This window comes from Pleurodeles waltl, chromosome 2_1 (genome assembly GCF_031143425.1).
Source record: "Pleurodeles waltl isolate 20211129_DDA chromosome 2_1, aPleWal1.hap1.20221129, whole genome shotgun sequence".
Taxonomy (NCBI): Eukaryota; Metazoa; Chordata; class Amphibia; order Caudata; family Salamandridae; genus Pleurodeles; species Pleurodeles waltl.
In genome coordinates, this window is record NC_090438.1 from 750504103 (window position 1) to 750525094 (window position 20992).

The window sequence follows — 20992 nt, forward strand, 5'->3', positions numbered from 1 at the left end:
TGCTGCAGGGCTACGAGAAGCATTTTATGTAGATTTTCCTAGTAAATTATGACGGAAAGTCATAATTTTATTAAAGACACATAGGCGACTATTATGCTTCTCTAATCTTGCTTTAAACCGTGGCAGTCAAGAAGCTACAATTCCCATGAGGCTGTTGTTCTTTTTTCTCCCTAACAGCATCCACAAACTTACCACCATCTGTCTCCTAAGAACACCACAATACAATACAGGATCTCTTACCTCTATAACAAATGTGTGGCAGTTCCAGCATTGCACCTCTCCAGATCTTCTGATCATTCCAAGGAATTATGGTCCTCATTATGACCTTGGAAGTAAATCCCACTTACCGACATGCTGACTGCCGCCCACATACTGCCTCCGTAGCGGATTACCGCCACCCTTATTATGAATCACACATAGCAATCTGTCACTATACAGCCACACACACAAGTCCACCAGCCCAAAGGTCAGTGATAAACTGGGGGTACCAAAACCCACATCGTTACTCCAACAGAACTACGCCCACAGCATTATGACCCACGAATCCCAGCAGCGGACATTCAATGGCGCTAAACCATTGGTGATACATACCGCTGCGCACAAAATACTCACAATCAAACAAAACTACACTACATTGGACAATTTGAATAACACACACCCACACCACTATGAAACACACATTAACCACAACCCCTTACCATTACAAACAAGTGGCAAAAGAGAGAGGGCAAGACCACAGACACACATTACCATCACCTATACACCATCCACGCACCCCACATCACACATCCCAACACAGCACCCCACACACCCTCACCCACACCACTCACAATACACCCATGACACCGCATCGACACCCCAGGTTCTCAGAGAAGGAGCTAAGGGTCATGGTGGAGGAAATCATCCGGGTAGAGCCACAGCTATTCGGATCACAGGTGCAGCAGATGTCCATTGCAAGGAAGATGGAGCTATGGCGGAGAATCGTGGACAGGGTCAACGCCGTGGGGCAGCACCCCAGAACAAGAGATGACATCAGGAAGAGGTGGAAAGACCTACAGGGGAAGGTATGTTCCACAGCAGCAAGACACCAACTACTTGTACAGAGGACCAGTGGTGGACCCCACCTCCTCCCCCACAACTAACAACATGGGTGGAGCAAGTCTTGGCGATCATGCATCCTGAGGGCCTGGCAGGAGTAGGAGGAGGACTGGACTCAGGTAAGTCAAATCTCTATTACTATCACCCCCCCCCTACCTGCATGCCATCATAAAAACCCCACCCCTACTCCCACTCCCATCACTTCACCACCTCCAACATACCCCACCATCACAACCCACTCATCCCAATACCAAGCCCTACATGTAACACCAATGCATGGATACCACTCACAGACCTGCATGGACACCTATCACCACTGCATGCACATTGGAGACAATCACCTAGCCCACCAAATAGCTACTCACTCAAAGACGAATCTTCCAGGGCAATAACAACCATACAGGGCAACACACCCATGCACAAGATGACGCACACAGAAACAATAACACTGCATTTACATCCCCACAGGTCCCCCACCCAACGTCACCGGAGAGTAGGTGCCAGCAACTTCCATTCCACCCCCAGAAGAGGCCCACAGTGATGACAGCAGCTCTGGACGCCTGGATCTGGATGGCCAACCTGGCCCATCACGGATCTCTGGGCAGTCGTTTACCCAAGCACAGTCCTATACCACCACACAGCCTCCCCCCTCAGTAAACACCGCCACAGTACCCATCCAGCGGGCCCATACCTCTGTCCCCAGGACACATCAATCAGCAGTGTGTCCACCACTACAGGGACCCCAGGCCACCCCACAAACACAGGACGATCGGGGACCTGGGGTCAGTGGCAGTGGGCACACGGTTCAGGGGACAGAGGCACAGGACAACAGGGAAGCTGGGAGGACAGCTGTGCGACAGGGTGAGGACAGGCCCAAGGAACCGACTCTCCAGGAGGCACTTACCAACATCCTGGGAGCATACCACCATTCCCTGGAGACGATGGGCCAGATACTGGACAAGTTGCAGGAGACCCAGCGGCTGCAGGAGGGACAATACATGGGGATCAGGGAGGACTTGAAGGACATAAACATCACCCTGGTCACCATTGCAAGGGTGCTGGCTGACATGGCCAACACCATGAGGAAGGCAGTGTCACACCACCGGGCCCCTGACATTAGCCAAACCGATGAACAGCCTTCCACCTCCGCTGCCGCTAGTGGACAGGATGCCCCGCCACAGGACCAATAGGCCACCAGCACCCCACCCCCTGCAGAAGGAGAACCACCCCGCAAATAGTCCCTGCAATCCAGGCAGAAGCCGAGAACATTGCCAAGACCCCCGCCAGGAAATAAGACTCTCCTGAATGTCACCCTTGTGTCCCACTCTGTCACCCTGTCCACCTTGAACTGCCATTGCTCCACTTCCTATGCCCCCTTTGGACAATGCACCTGTGATACAAATAGACTGGACTACAACCTGGACTTTCCTCCATCATCACCCCAGCCCATTGCACATCCCCCTCTAATCATTGGGAATTAAATAAACACCATTTAAAAAAATACATGTATGGAGTCTGTAAAATCCTTTAACCATGTATTAGTTTAACAGGCTGTAAACACTGCAATATAACTGTACCGTATTGTATACATAGGAATGACCTGTATTTGGCTGCAGTCAACACACCAGGAGCGAGAGTGTATCTGAAAATAGAGATGCCAAAGGGTACAGTAAGTGGGCATAGAATTTTGAAAAATAGCCTGCCAGTGACAATGTCAAATACAAAACTGTCAATGTAAAGTGTAATTACAGTGTCTTACCTGTGTGTCATTGGAAGTACTGTCTTATAATAGCACTTCTGTTGTCCTCATACTCATCCTCTGCCTCCTCATCTTCACGGTCCACAGGGTCCACTGCTGCCACACGCCCATCTCCAGCCTCATCGTCCTGCAGAAAAGTCACCAGGCGACGTAAGGCAAGGTTGTGCAACATACAGCATGCCACGATGATCTGGCACCTTCTTGGGTGAGTAGTACAGGCATCCACCTGTTAGATGGAGGCAACGAAACCTGGCCTTCAGGAGGCCGAATGTCCTTTCTATAATTCTTCCTGTTCGCCCATGTGCCTCATTGTAACGTTCCTCTGCCCTTGTCCTGGGATTCCTCACAGGGGTCAGTAGTCATGAGAGGTTGGGGTAACCAGAGTCACCTGAAAATATCGAAGGAGAACTGTTAGACACACACTAACCCTTAGGGCCCACACCATACCCATATACCAACATCCACTGGGTGGGAACCCGGGCTTACCTTTTAGCCACACCTGGTGCCTCTCGAGTTGAGCCATCAATATGGGATGACGCTATTACTCAGAATACGTCATGCACAGACCCAGGATACTTTGCATTGACATGGGAGATGTACTGGTCGGCCAGGCACACTATCTGCACATTCATGGATTGAAAGCTCTTTTGATTTCTGAACACCTGTTCATTTCTCCTGGGGGGTGGGTGGAGGGGGGGGGGGACAAATGCAATATGTGTACCATCAATAGCCCCAATAATGTTGGGGATATGTCCCATAGCATATAAATCAGCTTTCACTGTGGCTGAATCCTCCACCTGGGGGAAAACGATGTAGCTGCGCATGTGTTTAATCGCGGCAGACAACACTCTAGTCAGCACTATTGAGAACATTGGCTGAGACATTCCCGTTGCCAAGCCCACTGTCACTTGGAAGGAGCCACTTTCCAGGAAAGGGAGCACTGATAGGACTTGCACAAGGGGGGATCCCGGTGGGCTGACGGATAGCAGAAATCAGGTCAGGTTCCAATTGGACAGATTGTGGCCCTGCCCAGTCTATAGGTGAGGATAATGTGCCTGTCCTCCATTGTTGCCAAGTCCAGCAGGGGCCTATACACGGGGGTATGTCTCCATCTCCAATTCATCCGCAGCAGTTGCAATCTAGGGGGCAAACGGTGAGTAGCTGGTCAGTATTCCATATTTCCAAACACTACACTGCATTGCATGTTGTGACTGTAACACAAGATTGTTGTGTAGGCCCAAATGGTGCATATGCGTACTGTGACGCAGTTAGGGGCCATGGCCTGCCCTCCTCCCTGACATGGCGTCTGCCTGTCCTGTATGGAGTGACGTGGAAATGAGATAATTCCGCCGATGTTGTGCGCCGTTGCAGGAGGCAGCCGAAAACCACTGTGCAACTCCTCATTGGATACCATTGGGCCCTATGGGTTACAGTGGCCAATGGTGATGTACGGTGAAGGTACGCACCGCCGTAGGCATGATTGCCATTTTCTATCTGTTCACCCACTTGCTACCTGACCTTTCAACAGGAGAGGACCTACACTGCAAGTGCTGCTGTGACCTGTGTCTGGAACTGACCATGGCTCGTATGACTGGGGAAAGGCCCCCTGCCTTCACTGCTGCGGAGTTGGAGAGACTGGTGGATGGGTTCCTACCCCAGTACCGAATGCTGTATGGGCCTCCAGACCAACAGGTGAGTACACTGTGAGCACGATGCATGGGCCATAAATGCATGGAGTGCTGTGTGTGAGGGACTCGTGCATGGGGGGAGTTGGTGGAAGGGTTCTGGACAGCGTGCTGCATGTATGGTGGGCAATGTCTATGCATAAGGGGATGGGAGGGCTATGGTGGGACATGAGTGTAACAGGCCGGACGGTCTGACTGATACCTTTTTTCTATGTGTATTTTTCTGCTGGTCATCGCCCATCAGAAAAAGGGTATATGGCGTGCCAGAGCCAAGGACGTGCAGACCCTGGTGTTCTGTGGCAGGCGGAGCACCTACTGTCGGAAACGGTGGGAGGACCTCAGACGCTGGGCAAGGAAGAAGGCAGAGGCCCAGCGGGGATGGTCTCCCAACGAGGAAGGGGTGCCTGTCAAACCCTTACCCCCCCTGATGGCTGGCATACTGGCGGTGGCCTATCCGGAGCTGTATGGGCATTTGAGGGCATCACAGCAGCCAGTTTCCCAATATACTACTTACGCGTGGTGGGGTGGTCTCCGGGTGGGGGAGGTGGGCCTGTGGGTGCCCCTGGGCCAGGCCAGGCATTGCAGGGTAGGTCCCGTGTTGGGCAGGGTATGATGTGAACCATTTCCAACCAAGCTAGTAGGCATCCACTACTGGGCGGGGGTCTGTGGGTCTCAGGTATGCTGTTAGTGGTGTTAGGTATTACTGTCCATGGGCTGGTGACTAGCATTGTGACTGGTAGTGCATTACCTAATGCGTAGGGTTGCTCCCTGTGTGTGTGTCGTGTACGCCAATGGTGGTGTTGGAGCAGCCATTGACCCAGTGTATCCTTTGTCTCTCCCCCCCTTTTTGTTTTGTCTCCCTGTCCTTCTGTGCATTAGCATCATCTGGCGGAGGAGCTGAGGCACCGGCGACGGAGGGAGCTGCATCCCACAGGGCCCAGGAGGCCGAAACCAGCGACGGTGAGGGCACCAGTGAGACGGAGGGTACGTGGGGCAGCAGCAGCCCCACCACTGCCACCACTGAGCAGCCGTCACAGGCGGCGGGCAGTGTGTAGTCCTGCCTCCATGGGCTGTAGTGTGTCCTGGCCCCTGCAAATCCTGTAGGTGTGACACGCAGGTGAAAGACTGTGACCTTGCACTCCCCAAGATCTGCATCACAGGGCACAAGGCCCCCTCCAGAACCAGTGGAAGAAGCCATCTACTCACCCCATCCTTCCCAGGATGAAGCACACTGGGCACAAGGCCCCCTCCAGAACCAGTGGAAGAAGCCATCCACTCACCCCATCCTTTCCAGGCTGAAGCACACTGGGCACAAGGCCCCCTCCAGAACCAGTGGAAGAAGCCATCCACTCACCCCATCCTTCCCAGGATGAAGCACACTGGGCACAAGGCCCCCTCCAGAACCAGTGGAAGAAGCCATTCACTAGAGAGACTGTGGCCTTGCACTCCGCAGGACCAAGCAGTGGGCAACCCACCCACTTGAGAGACTGTGGCCCTGCACTCCCCAGGAACAAGCATTTGGCAAACCACCCACTTGAGAGACTGTGGCCCTGCACGCCCCCGGGCATCGCACAGGGCATGTAGCCCCCTGTGGTAGGCTGGTATACGAGCGGATCAAGCAGAGTCAGAGAAGTGGTATATGGGTTTTATGCTTTAAGTTTTATTCTCTGTTTCTATTCACAGGATATTCACTTGTTCATTATTTATAGGTTTCTGGTAAGTCTCGGGTTTTCTGTCCTTCTTAATTTTCTTCTTTCTTCCTTAGGTTTCCTCTCCCTCTGGTCTGTCCTGATGGTGGAAGATGCGGTCCTCTCACTCAGATTACGGGAGCATGAAGGAAAGAAAGAGACGGGTAAGTCCCTCTGTGGAAACGGGTTTTGGTTATCGTGCTCATACAGGGAAGGGCAGCAAGCAGGGTGGGTCAGTGAGGGAGTGTCACAGGTGGGTTTTGGGGTTCCTGGTGTCTGTGCAGTTCCTAGTTCCTTTCCTTCCCCTTCCCTTGTGACTCATTAAACCTCCCCGGCCTTCCTCCCACCTCCCTGGTGCCCTTTCCCAGTGCTCGTGGTACCCCGTGACCCTTTTGTCCCTAGGAGGGACCGTACCTTCCGAAGCTACGACCCTCCGGGTCGTGGCGGGGTTCTCGCGTCCTCAGCGTCTCTCCTTTCGCCGTTTCCAGCGTCTCTTCACCCCTTCTGGTGTCGGGTTCCTGTGTCTTCGGTGTGGCTGCCTGTGTAGCTGCTCCCGCGGTCGGCATTCTCTCTGTGGCGTGCTGCTCCCCAGGATCGCCGTCCTTCCTGTTTTCAAGGGCCGGAACCCGGAAGTTGACGCCGCTGTTGCGGTGCGGCGTCCCCTCGTTGCCAGGGGAACGCAACGCCGTCTCGAGGGAGCCTGTCGAACAATGGCGGATCCTGGGCAAGGAAGACACGGTCTCCGAGACCCGTCTACAGTCCCCTTCCCATGATCGGGACTGTTCTTGGACCGAGGAGGATAAAGGTAGAAACCGGGAGAGGTAGTCGGCGGGACCCTGTTGGGAACCAGGAATGTGGCGCACCTGGAACGTAAATGGTTGCAGTTCTAGGAACCATCTCAATATTCTAGAGTTAGAGTCTTTGTGAGAGGCAATCCAGGTGAGAGGGGCATGGTCAGTATATAGGACGAAGGACCTGCCTAAAAGATAATACTGCAAGGAGTCAACCGCCCATTTGATGGCGAGACATTCTTTTTCGATAGTCGGGTAATGGGTCTCTCGCGGAAACAGTTTTCTACTTAAAAAAAACACGGGGTGGTCGAATCCCTCTTCATCGGGCTGGGTGAGTACAGCCCCGAGACCGACGTCCGAAGCATCAGTATATAAGTGAAAACTTTTTGAAGAATCGGGACATTTTAGTATTGGGTCTGTGGTAAGGGACTGTTTTAGTCGTTCAAAACTACACTGTTGGGTGTCGGTGAATGGGGCAAGTTTCGTGGGCTTTGTTTAGTCAGGAGGTCAGTCAGAGGGGCTGCAATGGTCGAATAACCGGGGATAAATCGTCGGTAGTATCCTTCTAAGCCTAGGAATGATCGTAGGTCTTTCTTCGTTCTTGGTTTAGCAGCTTTGAGTATGGCCTCAACTTTGCTTTTCTGCGGTTGCAGAGTGCCGTTCCCTATGACATAACCTAGATATGAGACTTCAGTGCTCCCTAGTAAACATTTCTTAGGATTGGCAGTTAAACCGGCCTCAGTTAAGGCGGAAAAGATCGTATGAAGATGCAGTAAGTGATCTTGCCAGGTTTCGCTAAAGATGATAATGTCGTCTAGGTAGGCTGCAGTAAAGGTCTGGAAGGGTTTTAAGATTCGATCCATCAGGCGCTGAAAAGTCGCGGGAGCGCCGTGAAGACCAAAAGGTAAAACTGTGAATTGATAGAGACCGGAGGAGGTTGAGAAGGCTGTTTTTTCTTTGGCGTCGGGGTTAAGGGGGATCTGCCAATACCCCTTTGTCAAGTCAAGGGTGGATAAGTAACGGGCCTTCCCTAATTTCTCTAGGATGTCATCCACTCTGGGGATAGGGTATGTGTCGAATAGGGAGATCTCATTAAGTTTGCGAAAATCAATACAAAATCTAATCGATCCGTCTGGTTTGGGAACCAATACTACAGGGGAATTCCAGGGACTGTTAGAGGGTTCAATGACACCTAGTGCCAAAAATTTTTCGATTTCGTTTTCGATTATGGGTTTCCGTGCTTCAGGGATGCGATAAGGACGAAGACGTACTACGTGTCCTACAGGTGTTTTAATATGGTGATATATCAAGGAAGTTTTTCCCGGTATTTCTGAAAAAAATTGGGGATGTTGTTTTATCAGTGTATACAACTGATTTTTTTCAGTTTCGGTTAGCTCCTTATTAATATCTGGTTTTTCTTCTGGATTTGTTATTCTTAAAGGGCATAGGTCTATTTCCCGTTCTTTGGAGGATGAGATGAAACAACCAGTGGTTGTTTGTCCCTCAGTCTCCTCTGAAGATCTCCATTGTTTTAGTAAATTTATATGGTAAATTTGTGTTTTCCTCGGGCAGGTATTTATCTCTAGGAGGTAGGTAACAGGAGAGACTGCTCTGATAACCCTATAGGTTCCTTGCCATTTAGCAATCAGTTTATGATTAGACGTAGGCTGTATGATGAGGACCTGGTCATTTGGGAGAAATGAGCGTATTTTACTTCCCCTGTCATAGTAGGATTTTTGTTGTGTTTGAGCTGTGACTAAATGACTATGGACGTCTTCCCAAAGGTTCTGTAATTGACTTTTTTGTTGGTGGATATAGTCAATCAGAGGTTTCCCTTCTTCCTGTTCTTCCTCCCACGTCTCGACGGCCATATCTAGGAGACAACGAGGTTGTCTCCCGAAAACTAATTCAAAGGGACTGTGTCCCGTAGAAGACTGTTCATGGGTTCGTATGGCATACAGGACCAAGGGAAGCTTCTGATCCCAGTTGCGACCGGATTCATCTACAGTTTTCCGCAACAGTGTCTTTATAGTGCGGTTACATCGTTCTACCAACCAGTCTGTCTGGGGGTGGTAGACCGAGGTCCTTAGTTGGGTAATCCCTAATATCTGACATATTTGTTTCATGAGTTTTGACATAAAGGGTGTACCTTGATCTGTCAGTATTTCCTGGGGAAAACCTATTCGGGAAAACACTGTTATCATGGCTTGTGCTACTGTTTTGGTTGTCATGCTGGAGAGGGGTATGGCTTCGGGGTATCTAGTCGCATAGTCTACTATGACTAAAATGTAAGTATGTCCTTTAGAGGAGGGAAGCAGGGGCCCGACAAGGTCCATACCCACCCGTTTAAAAGGGATGTCAATAATGGGTAAAGGGTATAGAGGTGCTTTTCTGGGCATTCCTGGTTCAGTTAATTGGCATCTAGGACATTGGGAACAATATCTGCGTCTCTGGGCATAAACTCCGGGCCAATAAAATCTACGCATAAGATATTCTTCTGTTTTTTCCCGGCCATAATGACCTCCCCCGGGTTGGTTATGGGCTAAAAACAGTACTTGGGCTCGAAATGGTTCAGGGACTACTAATTGTTGCTTGGTTTCTCCTGTAACAGTTGTAGTTATTCGGTAAAGGAGGTTTTTCTTGACAAGACAATAAGGACCCACCTCATTGGTGATTTCTGGTTTGGCCGAGCTCCAGGCGTGGGAAAGGGTAGGGTCTTCTCTCTGGCTGGTTCGGAAGGAGATGGGCCTGCTGCTAATTTCTGCCACTATCTTAGGATCTTCCTTAGTCTCTCGGGCTTCCTGGTATCGGATTTTCTTGCGTCTTTTCTCGTTTCGTGTGAGTTTCTTCCGGTTGGGGGGTCTTCAATGCTAGAATTGGAAAAAGGGGCTTCAGTCCACCATTCGGGAATTACAGGAGGGGCGCGGATTTGGTCTAATAGATCGTAGAATCGAGCATAGTCAGTTCCTATAATGCAGTCCTCGATTAATCGATCCATAACCCTATTGGAACCAGATCCTGAAAGGGACCCCATTCAACTTTCACTAGTGAAAGGGGATAACTACCTTTGTCTCCATGTATATAGCAGATGGAGACCCACTGATCTGTGGCTGAAGCATCAAGATGGATTAGATCTTTCCGGATTACCGATTGGCTACATCCTGAATCGATTAATGCAGAGATGGCCCGTCCATTTATGGTGACAACGTATTTAAATTTTTCATTCCCTTTCCCTGTACAGAGAACCCTACGCCGAGTGACCCTAATTTCCATGGGCTCAGGTCCTTCAGCTTTCCTAGGGCATATTCTTGCTATATGGCCCCATTCCCCACAGTGAAAACATTGTGGGGACTGCATAGGGTGATGTTCTATAGGTTTAGGGAACCGGGTTTCCTCCGTGGAATACCTGGGAACTGGTTTTGATGGTGGTGTGGGAGTTTTTTGGAAAGGTCTTGGGGATAAGGGTTTGATTTCTGCAGAGCGATGGTAAGCACAAGCCAAATCAATAGCAACCTCAGTGTCCACCTTTGGGTGTTGTCGGATCCAGTTCTTGGTACTAGGAGGCAAGGAATCTAAATACTGTTCTAAAATAATTGTCTTAATGACATCCTCCCGGGTTGTCCCTATGGGTCCCAGCCATTTTAGAGCCAAGTCCTTTACCCGGAAGTAGAAGGAGCGAGGGTCTTCGTTCGTACGCCACTTTATTTTCCTAAATTTTAACTGATGATATTCCGTATCATGACCTACTCGCGCCAGAATACTTTTTTTTAGGTCTTTGTAAGGGGTAGTACCGTCAGGGTTGGCGGATTGGTATGCTGTCTGTAGGAATCCAGTAAGCAGGGGTGCCACATACTGACCCCAGCGGTCCTCTGGCCATTGAGCAGATGAGGCTACCCTCTGAAAGTTAGTGAAAAACGAATCCGGGTCTTCTCCCTCTTGGTATTTTTGTAGGACCGAACTAGGAACGTTTGGATGAACCTTACTGGCCGCTATTGTATCGGTTAACTTTTGTAATGCGGTTTCATGTACTAGTTGGTTACTGGCTAAAATCGTAGCTTGACTCTTTAAGGCCGATTGTAAGGCCTCCCGGTCTTCCTTGGCCTCTCTTTGGTGTGCTTCCCACACCAACTGCAGATGTCTTTGTCCTTCTGCAAGTTGCTTAATCATATCCTCAAGGGATGGGGATTCACTCATGATGAATCTCGCTCGTGAGCCCACCAGGGAATTCGAAATCCCACTTCTGACACCACTGTGGTAGGCTGGTATACGAGCGGATCAAGCAGAGTCAGAGAAGTGGTATATGGGTTTTATGCTTTAAGTTTTATTCTCTGTTTCTATTCACAGGATATTCACTTGTTCATTATTTATAGGTTTCTGGTAAGTCTCGGGTTTTCTGTCCTTCTTAATTTTCTTCTTTCTTCCTTAGGTTTCCTCTCCCTCTGGTCTGTCCTGATGGTGGAAGATGCGGACCTCTCACTCAGATTCCGGGAGCATGAAGGAAAAGAAAGAGACGGGTAAGTCCCTCTGTGGAAACGGGTTTTGGGTATCGTGCTCATACAGGGAAGGGCAGCAAGCAGGGTGGGTCAGTGAGGGAGTGTCACAGGTGGGTTTTGGGGTTCCTGGTGTCTGTGCAGTTCCTAGTTCCTTTCCTTCCCCTTCCCTTGTGACTCATTAACCCTCCCCGGCCTTCCTCCCACCTCCCTGGTGCCCTTTCCCAGTGCTCGTGGTACCCCGTGACCCTTTTGTCCCTAGGAGGGACCGTACCTTCCGAAGCCACGACCCTCCGGGGTCGTGGCGGGGTTCTCGCGTCCTCGGCGTCTCTCCTTTCGCCGTTTCCAGCATCTCTTCACCCCTTCTGGTGTCGGGTTCCTGTGTCTTCGGTGTGGCTGCCTGTGTAGCTGCTCCGCGGTCGGCGTTCTCTCCGTGGCGTGCTGCTCCCCAGGATCGCCGTCCTTCCTGTTTTCAAGGGCCGGAACCCAGAAGTTGACGCAGCTGTTGCGGCGCAGCGTCCCCTCGTTGCCAGGGGAACGCAACGCCGTCTCGAGGGAGCCTGTCGAACAATGGCGGATCCTGGGCAAGGAAGACGCGGTCTCCAAGACCCGTCTACACCCCCTCTAGGACCAGTGGCGTTGTACCATCTTCTGGCTGAGGTGCCCTCTCCATTTCCCCTCCCCCTGAGGTGCCTGTGTGTTTTCAACCTGATGCCCCTGCAGTGTTCTCTCGTGTTGTTGCAGGAGTGAGGTGGGGCCTTGGCCTATGTGTTGTGGCCCTGTGGCCCACGGACATTGAGGAATGGACAGTGTCCCTCTATTTGTAAATATGTATATACATTTGTATTTTGATGCACTTCTTCATGTTATTTTATCGTATTACACTCACTTTTTTCCAATCTTTTTGTCCTTGCATTATTCCTGAGGGGTAGGGGGTGAATATGCAATGTTACTGCATCTGCTTGTGTGTATGGTGTTGGGGGTGGGGTGTTGCTTGTGTGTGTCACTCTGTTTTTTCTCCCCCCTCCCTTGTGTGCTAGACGGCAGTACTCACCGAGGTCGTCTTCTTCGGCGTTGGTGCTCGTAATGCAGGAAGAGGTAGACGAGCATGGGGAAAATGTGCAACTCGGGCTCCATGGCGTCGTGGTTGTTCCCTGAGTGTCCAGAGGTGAGTCCTTTGACTTCTGTGTTTTGTTTCCGCCGTGCTTTTAATGTCGTTGGTACCGCCCCGGAAAAGGTGGCGGGTAGGCCTGTCTTAATACAGTGGGTGGTACATTGTCTTCCGCCTGGCTGTTGGGGGTTACCGCCGTGGTGCTTGTTGCTACCGCTGTGGCAGTCGGAGTGTTAAAGTGGCTGTCTGTCTGAGCGGTTTCCGCCATGGTCCTAATTCCACTTTTTTTTACCGCTGGCCTGTTGGCGGTATTACCGCTGCTTTATCACCGACCGCCAGGGTTGTAATGAGAGCCTATTACTTTATGAACTTTTGTCAGGAAGTATTTTCATTTACTTTAACAGTTGATATTGTATTGTCTATTTTTCCTATGTTTTCTGATACTTATTAACTTCTTGCACAAAAAAAGAGGGCTGTTCATAATCAAATATGGTGATTATACCATGGAAAGGACTATGATTGGCTGTTATTACATTACATTTTTCATTCCCATTCACTGTTTTTTGCTTATCCTCATGGGAATTGTAGCTTCTTGACTGCCACTGTTTAATTAAAGCAAGATTAGAGAAGTATAATACTCACCTCTGTGTCATTAATAAAATGAAGACTTTCCGTCCTAGTTTACCAGGAAAATCTACATGTTATGTCAAGACAGGAGGCTCCTATTCTGCTTTTGTAAAGCATGTTAATTACTACAGAAGTTTCTGTGTGAACTGGTTTACAGTAAAATGTCCTAAAAACATTATCATTGGACCAGTCAACCGATCTCAGAATGTCTTCAAGTCTGGAGCCAACCCAGAAATCTTTTGAGGCTATGGCACCCCTAGGGGAATGAGTCCCAAATACTAAAGTATCAATGCCTGCGTGGGACATGACCCATCGGACCCATCTAACTAGAGTTGGAGAAGAAACCGGTTTATGAGGTTTAAGGAAGGAGATAAGGAGTTGGGAATGAGAGGACATTCTGAGTTTGGAGGTGTGTTCTTGGCAAACTTTGAGACATTGTCCTATGCAAAGTTTAGGTTGATTAGGAAAATAAGGATAGAATGCAGAACGTAAATTACTCTTAGTGCGTTTGTTGGCAGAAAACAACACTTCAGCTGGGGTAAATTGACGAGAGGAAATGACCAAGGCTTTAACATCTGACAAGAGTTCAATAGAAATAAGACATAACAACATAGCGAGTTTGTCTGAATGCATTTTCAGAGAAATGTCTGCATTATCAGGCCAAGATAAAGACAAATTCAATACAATATTTACATCCCATAATTTTGAATACTTGGGTAGAGGAGGAATAGAAAATGTTACTCCCTTTAAAAGACGACAAAGGAGAGGGAGTGCTCCCATTGGCTTTCCGTTAATGTAGGTATGGTACACGGAAACTGCTCATCTTTATAGATTTATTGTTCAGTAAGGCTTACCTGCACTGGCTTCTGCTGGTAGAAAATTTATAACATAGGTTAAATAGGCTGAAAAGGGATCGAGATGACTTATGTGGGCCCTCTTTATGAGTTTGGTGGGCAGCGGAGGCTGCCCGTCAAACTCATTTGCATGGAAGACCGCCACGCCGGTCTTCCACCCACTGGCCCTATTAATAGTTGCCTTCTGGGCCAGCGGGCAGAAACAGTGTTTTTACCCACCGGCCCAGCGGGAACAGGGCCTTAACATTGACGCTGACACATAATTTAGCTGACACAAATGTGGTGGTGTGTCGGGTGCGACAACACCCATCATGTTTTTCACTTCCCATAATTTGGGCAGCGAAAAGTGCGACTGGGCTGTCTATGGGGACCCCTGCACAGCCCATGCCAAGCGCATGGGCCCCCATAGGGCCACCGGTACCCCCTTTCTGCCAGCCTTTGCATGGTGGGGCTACCGCCATGCAAAGGCTGGCGGTAAGGGGACTTGTAATCCCCAAGGCAGCGCCCTGACGGATTGAGACCGCCGGCACCGCCATGCTGTCGACAACCTGGCGGTGTCAGTGGTCCAACAGTGACAGCTCCGCCACGGTGGTAATGTGGAGGCCGGACCACTGCTTTGGCGGCGGTCCAACCTCCATCGTGGCTCTGGCTGTCTCATGACCACCAGGGTCGTAATGAGGCCCCAAGTGTCCAGGTGGAATTGTAAACTTTTCTGGTACCTTGAGCCCCGGCTTGGTTAATGAATTATGTAGCTTCTGATGAAATAAGGCTGGCAGATTGGCCTGACCCGATACTTTCCAAGCTAAAAGAGGGAGGATTTGTCAAGTACCAAGTTGTGGGTATAGCTTAAGCAATCCAGAAGGAAAGGATGGAAACAATACTGGGAAGTCGATTGTCACTACTAAAAGAGGAGGGAACCACACTTGAGATTGCCAGAAAGGAACCACTATTACTATTGTGCCCGTTTGATGTCTGACCTGGGTGAGGGCTCTTGTGATCATGAGAAAAGGAGGAAAGGCATACCTGACTGATATGGACCAGTCCTGAAGGGAAGCATCCGAAGCTAAGGTGAGGGGATCTGGGCGCCAACTGAACAAAAGAGGTAAGTGGGAATTCAAGCGGAAAGCAAAGAGATCAATAGAAAAAGGACCCCATTTGTGCAGGAGTGACTGAAATACAGAGGGATAAAGTTTTCATTAGCTGTAGTCTCGAAGGAAACGGGAGTGCCAATCTGCGGTTGCGTTGAGACTACCCGTAAAATATTCTGCTGTGAGAGAAATCCTGTTGAGTAGACAAAATTCCCACAGACTTTTTGCCAAGTCCGCCAGTGGCTTTGATCTGGTGCCTCCTAAATGGTTGATGTAACAGACAGCCGGCACATTGTCCATATGGAACACTGTTTTTTGTCTTTTGCCAGGCGTTTGATTGCAAAAGAGGCGGCAAGCATTTCTTAACAATTAATATGCAATTTGGACTCCTTGATGGACCAAGTACCTCCAGTCGAGATTGAATCACAACGGGCACCTCAACATGATAGGCTTGCATGCATGTGATTCTAATGCAAGATCTGGGGCTGATGCGAAGATAGTCCTGCTGTTCCAAGTGTCTACATGGTCTATCCACCATTGAAGTTCGGAACAAGACCCTGGACCTATGTTGACAAGATCGGAATAAGCAAGACCTTTTCTGAGATGTTGAATATTTAGACGTTGAAGGGCTCTGTAATGTAGGGGACCCGGGAAGATAGCCTGAATTGGATGAAGAGAGGAGACCAGTAAACCGGCTAGAGATCTGAGAGAGATTTGTTTTACTGTGGAGAGTTTGAAGGATTTCTGCCTTGCTGGTTTTCACTTTTTGTTGACGAAGGTGTAGAGTAGCGGTTGCTCAATTCACCAAGAAGCCCAGAAATTCTATTTGTTGAGTGGGAGTCATAATGGAGTTGTTTTTCTTTATTATAAAATCCCAGTGTAAAAGAAGAGAGCAAGTGATGTGAAGATGAGATAGTGTGTGAGAATTCTGACTCATGAGGAGAATGTCATTCTTCTTTTTTAATGGTAGACTGTGGCGAGTCTTTTTTTTCTTTCACGTATTCCGGATGTCGATCTTGACGGCCCCCTCTCTCGCTACGTTTATCCGGTGCGTCCTGAAAGGAACGAGAAGGACGTGAATCAGTATACCTGTCTGGAGTTCTAATGTTATCCCTATTTCTGAGATTATACCTCCTTTCGGAGTACTCCGGATGTGGAGAATCAGCTCTTTTATTTCTTCTGTCTTTTAAATCTTTTTGTTTGTCCCAGCGCTTCTTCGAGCCCTCTTGTGCCTGCTTTGTACCCTCCTTATGGGTGGTACTTGGTAATTCAAATTTTTTAGGTTTGGCTCCCAAACTATCCCGTCCTATACTAGTATAGGTATCGGATATTATTTTCGGCAGCTGTCTCTCTTGTTCCATATTTGGAGTTTCCCGGAGACGCTGGCGTATTTCCAGTGCTACCGCTTCCCCTTTAATATTACTTAGTATTATCGAGGAGACGGCGTCAAAGTTACGCATCAATTTCATCCCCAAATCCAGGGCCGGTGCGGCCCGTGTTCATTTTGTATTTGTTTTAACACTTCCGGTAAATTGGCAAGTGTGGGGGTACCATGTGTTGTAGTATAAACGGCAGCGAAGACTGTACCCCATGTGGCACATTCATCCACCGAGGGAACCATCCCAAACGGCAAGCACATAGTGAGCAATCTATGTTTTTCCTGTGGCCCCGTATGGAGGAACACAGCTTCCAGCTGATTTGTTTTCTGGGCAATCCAGAACGGTATTTTTTCCCGTTCCGTGGGCACCTTACCCATAATAGTATGCACTGTTTGTGGATTAATCCCAGTAGCCAATTGATATCCACCAGCTACTGGTGGTGCTGGACGCGCTGGTGTAGTGTTCAATGTTCGCATTACGAACTGAACCAATCGTCTATATAATGCCACTAATTCATTATATAATATTCGTAAATCTGCGATCGGCATATTCTGTATGCCTGGGTGAGGTGTATATGTGGCAAACATAGGCCATGTAGGTCCCTCATTACTTAAAGGACCTAGCCTCACCCGTCTTAGTACATGTGGAAGGGCGTCTTCAAACCAGTTCTGATGCTCTTGATATGTGAGCGATATTTCATGATACTGGTATGCTTCGTATCTTACAGGTACGTTCGCAATGTCATATGTGTGAAATGTGTGCGTTTGTTGGTCAGCCTCAGGAAAGGTAACCCAACAGTAAAACGTTTCTGTTTGGTAGGCTTCAGTCGCTTCTATAATCAAGGTAACATCCCCACCCTCTTCTGTAAGGCCATGCGCTATTTAATGTTGTGTAAGTGCATGTCTAGCATTTGCAGGAATGTCTATGGTATTAGCCATAGTTGTTTAGAGAAACGGAACACCAAAAAATAGGGGAAGCTTTTCCTTTTGATGAGTTCGAACTCGAACAACCTACAGCTTAATTAGGTGTTGCCTGTTCAGCTGAGGAGGATTCTCCCAAAGACCACGGACGTCTCCGTATAAAGGTACTTAGGGTACCTCTTGTCTGTGAGACAGTGATAGTCAGGGTAACCGTAAATTAGTGCCTAAACACCATCGTTGGTGGCGCCATGTCGTAGTTCGGACTCTTGCTCTGAGCAAGACTGCTGGTCTCAGGATGACAGTACATTCGTTTGTAGGTGACTAAGGGGGTTATTCTAACTTTGGAGGAGGTGTTAATCCGTCCCAAAAGTGACGGAAAAGTGACGGATTTACCACCAGCCGTATTACGAGTCCATTATATCCTGTGGAACTCGTAATACGGCTGGTGGTATATCCGTCACTTTACCGTCACTTTTGGGACGGATTAACACTCCTCCAAAGTTAGAATAACCCCCTGAGTCTCTTCCTACAACTAGTTGTAACTGTTGTCCAAACCTTACCGGCTTACTAGCAGTACCTCATCAAAAACATAATAGTAAAAGGTGATTTGTAGCAGTCGCTTACGCATGGACTCAAAGTACAATATCTCAGGGTTGTCGTGGTTAAACGGAAATTACCCTTTTCTCACAGATTTATTATGTCTCATACAAACAAAGGCAATAACACAGATGCAGTGAAGTTATAATAGTTTTTATTCAACATAACTGCAATTTGTGATAAGTTGCATGAACTGCAATGATTAGGATAATGAATATACCAAGCAACAGTATTGTGCAGAAGAGAGTCATTGTTATAAAGACCCCCACCATTGTGTAATATATGAAAGAAATATATGTATATGTATAAGATGGAATAAGCCCTAATACCCTAAGGAGAATAGTTCTAACCTCCTACCTAGAACGAGAGCTGGGTTTGTTAAACCTAATCTGCCAAAGACCGTGTCCATGAAAGGAGCCCCCAACCCTTGTTACCTTGGAATGAGGTCTCTATCTCAGACTCCACAGGGACACGAAGACTGGGTCAGCGTCAAGATGACTGCAGCATCGGTATCAGCGATGGTGGCGATGCCCTCTGGTCGGAATCCCTCTGATTATCTGTCTAAAGTGTGTTGTATTTATACAGATCTACAAGGTCCTCTGATATAAGTGTTATTCATAACAATAGATAACAGGCATGCTTGGGATGGCAATTAATATCAACAATCCCTCGAAAGTATAGAGAGGGAAAATCCCTAAGTGTGAATACCTACTGTATGTTTGTCTTTCGTGCTTGATCTTGACGCCTTGGCGCAGTGACACTGATAATAGAACCCATAACAAGTGGCCTAACTATAAACAAGGCCGCTATCTTAAAGGAAATAAATAATTAAATGGACTAAGACAGAGCAAGCTAAGTAGGTTAAAAGTCACTGGGTGACGGGGGCACAAGTTTACAAGCCTACGGCTAAGCTAACTCCTGTTATCCCGTTAAAACAAACTAGGATTCACTACAGTACCTAATTAGCCAGATGCCTAGAGATGTGAGATGTGCCACTATTGGTTTCATTACCTTTGTAAAGCACCATGGTGCTGACGGAAGACCAAAAGGAAGGGAAGAAAACTGGTAAGTTTTTCCCTGCCACTGAAATTGGAAGACTTTTCCTCGGTCTATATAAAAGGGAATGGTGAGATATGCATCCTGAAGATCTAGTGGCACCATGTAATCGAACTGAAGTAGAGCATCTCTGAGATGTACTATTGTCTCCATTTTGAAATTAAGGTAAATGACTAATCGGTTGAAAGTTCTGAGGTTGATAATCAGTCTCATTTCCTTGTTTTTCTTTTGGACTAGAAATAAAGAGCTTATGAAACCTGAAGGATCTGTGTCTGTGAGTTGAATTGCTTTCTTTGGTTAAAGAGAACAGACTTCCTTGGAAATTAGAGTGGATATGTCTGAGGAGAAATTAGGAGGATGAGGGACCACAGTTTGATAAGTGACTTATTAAAACTCTATTAAATGACCTGCATTGTGTTTAGAACCCATGGATCTGCAGTTATTGTTTTCCATTTTGAAAGAAAAAAACTGAAGATGGCCCCCTACTTGTTGGCAGTAGGACCGGCTGGTAAGGCAGCACCTGCCTCTACCAGCCCATGCAAAAACCAGCTGGGTGAAGACTTTCTTGAGAGACTGTTGAACTTTGTCTATTGAGGAGAACATAGTGACATAGCTACTTAGATCCTTGATGAAGTACTCCCTGAATAAAAGACCATCCGCCTTAATGCCACCGTCAAGTGTTGCCAGATTTGTCAGGGTCTAATTTGAGTACATGTCCCTTTCTCCTTGCATGAGCCATGGCTGCATTAGTATTTTCCAGAAGGTAGAAAGCTCTCTGGATCTAAAGAGAAAGGTCCAAAGGGTCAACGTCTGTATTTTCCAGTCTGGCTGCCTCTGCCTTGTCAAAGATGCGGGCTAAAGGACCCACCAAGTCAAGTAGTTTATCTTGGCAGGTTGACCAGGCTTTGTCAATCCCCTTGCGAAGATCCTTACCGAATTTACAAAAGAAAGTAAGGAGGGGTTGATCTGTCGATGGAGTGGATGTAATATTGAAAGCTAAAGAAGGTCTAGGGCATTCAGATCTTAATTTGAGCCTGGTCTGTTTGTCAAGTGGTTGTCGTAATCTAGAGGTGTTGTAATGTCGGAAACTATTTGGTAGAATTGGAATGGTGGATGAGGCTAGGATCAAACATAGGGGCTCCTTCAGGGTTTAAAATAGTTTTGGTAATGAAAGGGTCAGAGAAAGAAGGGGAAATTTTAGCTTTTTTGGGAGGAGGGGAGGGAGAATCTTTATCGCCCAATTTATCAGAAGAGTCGTCTGTGTCACCCATATCATCATTTGTATCCAGAATTTTTGAAATAATAATTTGAGTTGGCCCATTCTGTAAATTTTTTGATTTAGATCTGCACTTGGAATGATTAGTAGAATTCCCCTTCTTGGTAGGAGGGCTGGGAGGATTTAAGTCCTCTATCTGGGGTGAGGAATTCTCATCGGTCAGTGAAGCGCCAGAAGGGCTGACATAAATTTGTGATTTATTAGAAGAAATAGTCATAAATGTAAATTTTTTGCTTTCCCCCACAGAATGGGGCAAAAAAGATTTTGATCTTTACAGAGTACTCTAAATTTTTTACATTTTGTCCATTCAGGCCACACTGGCCTGTTCAACCGAATTGTGAATAAAATCACTTAAATCCTTTTTTTAAATGTTATCCTCATCATTATTATCCCCCATGAGGGGAGAACTATCAATTTCCATAATGAAATAAATGTCAAGTGGGTTTTAAGAAAGTAATGGGCAAGAAAGGGTTACAAATAGCTCAGAGCACAAAGGAGGAGGAGATAATGGCCAAAACACGTCCATGGAGGCACAAAGACTCTTGCCTGGGGCAGAGGAATAGAGGAAGGCCG

General features: G+C 47.9%; 1 protein-coding gene across 6 annotated transcripts in view; it reads left to right on the forward strand.

Annotated features, from left to right (window-relative positions):
- LOC138268178 (oocyte zinc finger protein XlCOF6-like) overlaps positions 1–20992 on the forward strand; it is a 310686-nt gene that overhangs the window by 54562 nt on the left and 235132 nt on the right. Inside the window, exon 1 of one of the 6 annotated variants that reach the window (XM_069217634.1) lies at positions 11452–11535. The exons of 4 other annotated variants lie outside the window; for them this stretch is intronic. Coding sequence is in view for 1 of the 2 variants with exons in the window: in XM_069217616.1 (XP_069073717.1) it covers positions 12629–12679 (51 nt within the window). In the remaining variant the exon portion in view is untranslated. Of the gene's footprint in view, positions 1–11451; positions 11536–12620; positions 12680–20992 lie in introns of those variants that run through there. One more of the 6 variants, XM_069217616.1, reaches the window with a different exon arrangement.